Here is a 7,858-nt window from a genome sequence, read left to right as displayed (position 1 = left end):
AAAGAGAACAAGAGAAAAGTATCTTTGCGAACAATGGAGCTAGTCTCATGACGATGAGTCAAGTACAAGAGCGAGATCGCAATGACCGATATGCAAGTGGATTAACCTAGTCGCGAAACGTTCACCCGTTATACTGTTGAAGAACCGACCGCATTTTGTCTTTTTCTAATTCCGCTGTGAATCGATTTTCCAGCTAACGTATATCTTATGTCTTCGCAAAGCGTAACTTTTAAATCCTTTAGGGAGATCAATCACTTCAAGACGACACATTTTTTTTTAGAGCGATTGAAGAGAAAGACAGAGAGCTTGTAAATGTCGCGAATAACGTCTTGGACGAGTATAGTAGCATATACGTACGTCAAGTCGGGAGGCGAATAGAAGTTAAACAATGGAGGAAAAAAAGACAGACCAAGATATGCGAGTTAATTCAGTTATGATATATTTTTATATATTTTACAGAAGGCGTATAAAAGATGTAAGAGGACTTGCGGTAAAAATTGATGCAAGTCTTAATAACTTCAAGGATTAAACTGACGAATATACAAAACCTACTAAATGTACTCAAAGCTACTTAATGATTAATACAATGCTAAATGAAGTGTTGTACAAAATTTGAATAGAGTCAAAGATTGCGGTCAGCTACATATTATATACACGAAAATGAATTACGAATGATTATTACGTAACGATGTTCATTGCGCCATATTATCGCTATATTTTCGCTTTGTTAAAAAATTATAATAAATTATAATAAATTGAGTTAATCGCAGCGCGCGACACAGTTATGTACGTGAGCACTGTGAGCGATTTAATGATTGTAACCTTACTTGTATACATTTCCGAGAAAAATATTTCTATGTTATGTTTAACAACAATATTAAATATTAACATTTCATAACTGCCAAACGTTTCCAATTGAGTGCAATTGCACGAGTTACGAATCATTTATAGACTCTTATTCTCAGTTAACTAGTTTCTGCTGCATTGAAATCTTGCATAGAAAAAAATGTATTAACATATCGCGCAAGAATCATCAATATCTAAGTAAACAATTAATTAAATATATACAGTATATATGCGTACATCTGGATTAATCCGAAAGCTTAGTCTCCATCTTTTGAAACATAAAATAATTTTATGCCACAACAGTGAAGTGCGGAATATTAAATAAAATGCGCCATTTAACAATAACTTCTAAGGTAACAAGTTTAATCTACGGTGACCTAAATTTAAACGTGAAAGAAAATTAAATTTTTTCAATGAGTTCTCGAATCGTCCCCAATCAGAAATAGATATAAGTCACGTAAAAACGAATTTCCTAATTCGTCTGAGTTATTCGATACAATGTTCTAGTTTAAATGTGACACTACTTTGTAAAATGTTAAGTTTTATTGTTTTCTCTACTCTACGATCAATATAGCAATCTTTATAAATTTCTTTCGTTCTAAATAAAAATGTTCTACACAATCGGAAAACTATTTTACAACATGAGTAAAGAACGAAGTCAAAAAGCGAAATAATCAATTTTGACGCGATTAAAGGGGATCATCAATGGCGATTGTATTAAACTCTAGTCCATACTAAGAATCGCGGATTATGCGTGAAAATTGTAGAGTTTCTTGACAACTCTTATGTACAGATAAATTCAAGTGTTTCTGGCTTCATTCATCTGGTCCCATGCTACTTGTTCAGCATGTCCGTTCATTACCAGTTCTTCAGTAAGAGAAATTAGCTTTAAAAAAATCAATTAATTTCAATTAATTTGCGCATCTGCAAAGAGATTCTCGAAGATTAAATAATAATAACTACTTACCTCATAATTTTGTATCATAAAATAAATATTTTCATAAATATTAGTTTGAATGCGACCTTCAATCTGAGTTTGGGCAGCAACTCCCTTTGAGGAACAATTTTGTACCACATTGTAAGCTTCTGTCGACCATTTACCTGCAAAGGAGTAACATCAAAGTATAATTACATACATATCCAAAGACTAATAATTTTGAGTAGAGATATATATATCTAAAATCTACTTACACGTAGGAGTTGATAATAATCTCGTTGATTGGAATGTGGCTTGGATCAGTCAACTCGCGAAACTGTAATATAATAATAAATCGATTAGAATTTTCGGATACATCACATCATACGATTCTTTCACACGATGACGGTTAATGTTAATTTCCGATTACCTTATTATTATGTTTCGCGTGTTCTATACTTGTCGTCATGACGAAACATCTGACCGAGACATTGCGCTTCTTGGCTACCTCAATGTATCTCTTTCTCGAAGCTGGATCGGGATTGGTATTGTCTATACCTATACTTTTTCTTTGATTCAAGTATTGTTGGACTGCGGCAATGCACTTCTGCCAGCTGCCTAAAGTGTCTCTGTTGACGTATCCGTATTCCTTCAGATAATTCTTTGCAAAATGCGATTTTCCGGAGTCTGGACTGCCGACCATAAGTACCACCTGTTAATGGATATCTATAAGCACGAGGAAAGAGCGGGCCTCTGTTCACATTTGACGTTCACGATGATATTCGTGTTATGCACGATGCTTCTGTCGAAATCGAGGAATGACATGCCGGCAAAGTTTTACTTAGGTATTTATCATTAAAAGAATACTTTGTATAATTCTCTTTTATGTTATTTTTTTATTTTTTCTCATTAGATCATGGTACAAGAGGAACGAGCACATTTTTCCAGCGAGTAGATGGGAACCTTTTAATCCAACGAAAAGTTACGACAAGTATACAGTGTCGGATAAAAATAGGAAGAAAGATAAAATCTGATAAACTTAGATTCAACGAATTGTCCAAATTCGTTTAAAGGATTCAGATTCAAAGGACTGTAAATATTATAACCAGATAAATAACTTTGTTTCATCGTACAATTGATTCATTATACAACAGATTGTAATATATTACAATATATATACATATATATATGTATATATATTATAATATATATACATATATATATATGGGGCATTCTCCGTGAAATCAGACACCCCCCCTGTCCAAAAATTGGGGTCACCTAAAAAATTCATTCGGGGCTCATTTTATAGCTACACATATGTAGTTTTATTTGAGCTGTGGCCTTTTGAAAAATCAACATGGCGGACCCCAATATGGTGGCCGAAGTCTGCGGGTAACGAGGTACGACTGATAAAATCGTTACTTGGAAGTTATAAAACAGTGTGTTAATGGGTTTATTTAGTAGTTAGCATTGAATTCATGAAAAAAATGAATTTTTAGTTTGTCCAAAACCAATATAGCGGCCAAATTATCCGTGAAATGCTAAAAAATAACTATTTCGTTCTTTAAAAATTACAAACTGCGTTCAATTTCCATGAAAATTTATATCATGATACATTTTGAGATGTTGATCATAAATTAACAATTGAGACGTCGTATTTGAATATGACAAAACCCAATATGACGGCTGTATATTCGAAAAATGCTAAAAAATAATGACGTCGATATTCAAATCATACAGACTCGTTCTAATTATTATTAATTTGAGTGTTACGGTATTTTTTAATTGCTGCTCATCAACAAGAATGTTTAATTTCAATATGTCGAAACCAACATAGCGGCCAGTTTATAAGTAAAATGCTGAAAAATGATTATCTTGTGAAATAAAACTCACAAACTTTGTTAAATTTTGTGGACAATCTGTCTCTCCTGCCTTCACTGGCTGGACAGTCTGCCTCTCTTGCTTTCACTGGCCGGACAATCTGTCTCTCCTGCCTTCACTGGCTGGACAGTCTGCCTCTCTTGCCTTCACTGGCCGGACAATCTGTCTCTCCTGCCTTCACTGGCTGGACAGTCTGTCTCTCTTGCCTTCACTGGCAGGACAATCTGTCTCTCCTGCCTTCACTGGCTGGACAGTCTGCCTCTCTTGCCTTCACTGGCCGGACAATCTGTCTCTCCTGCCTTCACTGGCTGGACAGTCTGCCTCTCTTGCCTTCACTGGCCGGACAATCTGTCTCTCCTGCCTTCACTGGCTGGACAGTCTGTCTCTCTTGCCTTCACTGGCAGGACAATCTGTCTCTCCTGCCTTCACTGGCTGGACAGTCTGCCTCTCTTGCCTTCACTAGCCGGACAATCGGTCTCTCCTGCCTTCACTGGCTGGACAGTCTGTCTCTCTTGACTTCACTGGCTCGAAAGACTACCTGTCTTGCCTTTACTTACTTATTCAATGTCAAAATGAAGAAAAAGTTCATATTTTGTCGACCAGTGTAACCAGAAATGTACTTAAGTTAACCAAATGAGATGATTTTTTATCGGTTTATGGACTTATTCAGATACTAAGGCATATATGCCGTATCTCGTAAACTAGATCTGATAGACCACAAATCTGACAGTATACTTGGATTCTGCACCTCACAATTACCTAGGAACACTTAAGAAATCGCAAGCAACAAAATGTGTAATTGGAAAGAGTTTGTATGATTTGAATATCGACGTCATTATTTTTTAGCATTTTTCGAATATACAGCCGCCATATTGGGTTTCGTCATATTCAAATACGACGTCCCAATTGTTAATTTACGATCAACATCTCAAAATGTATCATGATATAAATTTTCATGGAAATTGAACGCAGTTTGTAATTTTTAAAGAACGAAATAGTTATTTTTTAGCATTTCACGGATAATTTGGCCGCCATATTGGTTTTGGACAAACTAAAAATTTATTTTTTTCATGGATTCAATGCTAACTACTAAATAAACCCATTAACACACTGTTTTATAACTTCCAAGTAACGATTTCATCAGTCGTACCTCGTTACCCGCAGACTTCGGCCACCATATTGGGGTCCGCCATGTTGATTTTTCAAAAGGCCACAGCTCAAATAAAACTACATATGTGTAGCTATAAAATAAGCCCCGAATGAAATTTTTAGGTGACCCCAATTTTTGGACAGGGGGGGTGTCTGATTTCACGGAGAATGCCCCATATATATATATATATATATATATATATATATATATATGTATATATATTGTAGCTACATTGTATTTTCAAGGACTGTGATTTTAATTCATTCAGTTATGTGATAATATTTAATTCATTTACTCGATTATGTAGCTCTACTAAATTACAGTCCTTTGAATCTGAATCCTTTAAACGAAATTGGACAATTCGTTGAATCTAAGTTTATCAGATTTTATCTTTCTTCCTATTTTTATCCGACACTGTATACTTGTCAAAACTTTTCGTTGGATCAAAAGGTTCCCATCTACTCGCTGGAAAAATGTGTTTGTTCCTCTCGTACCATGATCTAATGAGAAATAACATAAAAGAGAATTATACAAAGTATTCTTTTAATGATAAATACTTAAGTAAAATTTTTCCGGCATGTGATTCTTCGGTTTCGACAGAAGCATCGTGCATAACACGAATATCATCGTGAACGTCAAATGTGAACAGAGGTTCGCTTTTTCCTCGTGCCTAATTGCAATATTACATACATTAAAATAACATGCCAACATTGTGATATTGCTTCATAAGTTTTATCATTTAGTATCTTTACCTTAGTTACAATAAAATCGTAAAACGTATAATGGTGCGGTAATATAAGAAAGATCCTTCTTGACATACATTAACTGATCTGCCATTACTGTTTTAAGCTCGCTGAATTCACGCTTCAGAACTTCTAAACATCTCTGAAGAAGCTGATAGATAGAATTACCTGTATGTGAAAATTTAATTTATGCAGTAGAACATTATATATCACGCCAATGTTACTCCAAAAGTGACACTGGAGTATTTTAGTAACTTAAAAATTCTCTAAATTACTGAGACATTCACCTTTCTTCATTATAACACTCCGACGATAGCCAGATCCATCCCAATAACTGAATGTGATCTCAATTTCTTCTTCCTTCAACGCGTTCTGCTTTCTAGCCCATTCTTGCCTCAATTCTTCCTTAAGTTTATTTTCCTCCTCCTCCCTTTCCCTATCTGGCAATAAACTTGTATCTACATCTGGATTTTTCTTAATATTCTTAATCGCGAGGCCATCAGATTGCTCATTTTCTGACTGCGGGGATTTTTCGGCATTGTCTTCGTCCAGATTAAAAGACAAAGCTTGAATCTGTCTCTTCTGTTTGTTCTTTTCTTTTCCTGCTCTTTTTCACGTTCCTTGTATCAAAGCATGATATGTATGACTAGATGACATTCAGAGCACTGGGCGAAAATCACATAACATTTAGAGCACTGGGCAGAAATCACATATATATATATATATATATGGGGCGTTCTCTGTCAAAAAGGCCACCCCCCTGCCCACTTCAATTTTCGAGATCAAATGCTCCAAAAGGGCTTAAAATTTTCGTTGAAGCGTCTATTTTTCGATGCCGTATGGCGTTTTTGAAAATTCAAAATGGCGGACTCAGAATCGCGATTAGAATGGAAAAAGCCATTAAAAGCACAATAATATTATGCAACAAATTTTAAATTTGGTCGATTACATGAGTGTGAATAGTCATTTTCGATGTATTTTTGCCTGCTGAACACGAATCCGTTGTCTAAATTCGGTTAGCACGTCACAATTTTGAGAAAAATGGCCTCAAAGTTGTAAAAACGGCATTTTTGATGGTTTTCGTGACGTTGTAGCACGGCAGTTAATTTTTTACCTCAATTACATTAATGCCACGCGAAAGTACCAACTTTTAGCTTTAAAATGCTTTGTGTTTTGTTTCGGTATGATTATTTGTTTCTGAGATATAGCTAGAATTAGAAACACCGGTTGCGCGCTGGACTGATTCTGTTTGATGGTCAATCAGCTCCAGACCGACTGACGCATTTTCCCGTGCTTAGCATTATCCAGGATGAACGACGTGGACGTGACGGGGCTTTCATCCCTGAGGGGTGCTTGATTTATGTGAGTCCCCTTGCCTCTCACGCTTGGGGTGCTTGATTTACGTGAGTCCCCTTGCCTCTCACGCTTGGGGTGCTTGATTTACGTGAGTCCCCTTGCCTCTCACGCTTGGGGTGCTTGATTTACGTGAGTCCCCTTGCCTCTCACGCGCATGCGTGTGTGTGTATGCGTGTCTGTGGGTGGGTGGGTGTTTCATGAAAAATTTTTTTATTTTAATTCTGTATCGGTGACCCCGAGAAAAAGTAAGGGATACAGAATTAAAATAAAAAAATTTTTCATGAAACACCCACCCACCCACAGACACACACGCATACACACACACGCATGCGCGTAAGAGGCAAGGGGACTCACGTAAATCAAGCACCCCAAGCGTGAGAGGCAAGGGGACTCACGTAAATCAAGCACCCCAAGCGTGAGAGGCAAGGGGACTCACGTAAATCAAGCACCCCAAGCGTGAGAGGCAAGGGGACTCACATAAATCAAGCACCCCTCAGGGATGAAAGCCCCGTCACGTCCACGTCGTTCATCCTGGATAATGCTAAGCACGGGAAAATGCGTCAGTCGGTCTGGAGCTGATTGACCATCAAACAGAATCAGTCCAGCGCGCAACCGGTGTTTCTAATTCTAGCTATATCTCAGAAACAAATAATCATACCGAAACAAAACACAAAGCATTTTAAAGCTAAAAGTTGGTACTTTCGCGTGGCATTAATGTAATTGAGGTAAAAAATTGGCTGCCGTGCTACAACGTCACGAAAACCATCAAAAATGCCGTTTTTACAACTTTGAGGCCATTTTTCTCAAAATTGTGACGTGCTAACCGAATTTAGACAACGGATTCGTGTTCAGCAGGCAAAAATACATCGAAAATGACTATTCACACTCATGTAATCGACCAAATTTAAAATTTGTTGCATAATATTATCGTGCTTTTAATGGCTTTTTCCATTCTAATCGCGATTC

At 36.7% G+C, this 7,858-nt stretch overlaps 1 protein-coding gene across 3 annotated transcripts; it reads right to left on the bottom strand.

Annotated features, from left to right (window-relative positions):
* Positions 1-1,644: 1,644 nt before the first annotated feature.
* LOC139784566 (bifunctional polynucleotide phosphatase/kinase-like) lies at positions 1,645-6,012 on the bottom strand. 3 transcript variants are annotated; one of them, XR_011721606.1, is made up of 6 exons: positions 5,824-6,012; positions 5,546-5,704; positions 2,193-2,488; positions 2,038-2,099; positions 1,814-1,947; positions 1,645-1,732 (listed from the first exon to the last, which is right to left on the bottom strand). XR_011721606.1 is itself a non-coding variant. In XM_071723755.1 (5 exons), the coding sequence occupies exons 2-5, from the start codon at positions 5,609-5,611 to the stop codon at positions 1,944-1,946; spliced, it is 414 nt and encodes a 137-aa protein (XP_071579856.1). In that variant the 5' UTR covers positions 5,612-5,704; positions 5,824-6,010; the 3' UTR covers positions 1,811-1,943. The 3 variants fall into 3 exon arrangements, 1 of the variants encoding a protein (XP_071579856.1); XR_011721605.1 differs by having other exon boundaries at positions 2,193-2,474; positions 5,824-6,010; XM_071723755.1 differs by lacking the exon at positions 1,645-1,732 and having other exon boundaries at positions 1,811-1,947; positions 2,193-2,474; positions 5,824-6,010.
* Between the last annotated feature and the right edge of the window lie 1,846 nt (positions 6,013-7,858).

This window comes from Temnothorax nylanderi, unplaced genomic scaffold, assembly GCF_030848795.1.
Source record: "Temnothorax nylanderi isolate EJ_2023f unplaced genomic scaffold, tnyl_v1.0 TNYL_tig0643_pilon, whole genome shotgun sequence".
Classification (NCBI taxonomy): domain Eukaryota; kingdom Metazoa; phylum Arthropoda; class Insecta; order Hymenoptera; family Formicidae; genus Temnothorax; species Temnothorax nylanderi.
The sequence above is the reverse complement of the archived record's forward strand: the minus strand, read 5'-3'. Positions and strand labels throughout refer to the sequence as shown.

Bases quoted from the DNA above. Each gene is read 5' to 3' on its own strand.
- LOC139784566 (XM_071723755.1), bottom strand. From the start codon at position 5,611: ATGTCAAGAAGGATCTTTCTTATATTACCGCACCATTATACGTTTTAC. The intron at 2,475-5,545 runs GTAAAGATACTA...ATCCATTAACAG, and splicing joins ACGATTTTATTGTAACTAAG to GTGGTACTTATGGTCGGCAG. The intron at 2,100-2,192 runs GTAATCGGAAAT...ATTATATTACAG, and splicing joins ACGCGAAACATAATAATAAG to TTTCGCGAGTTGACTGATCC.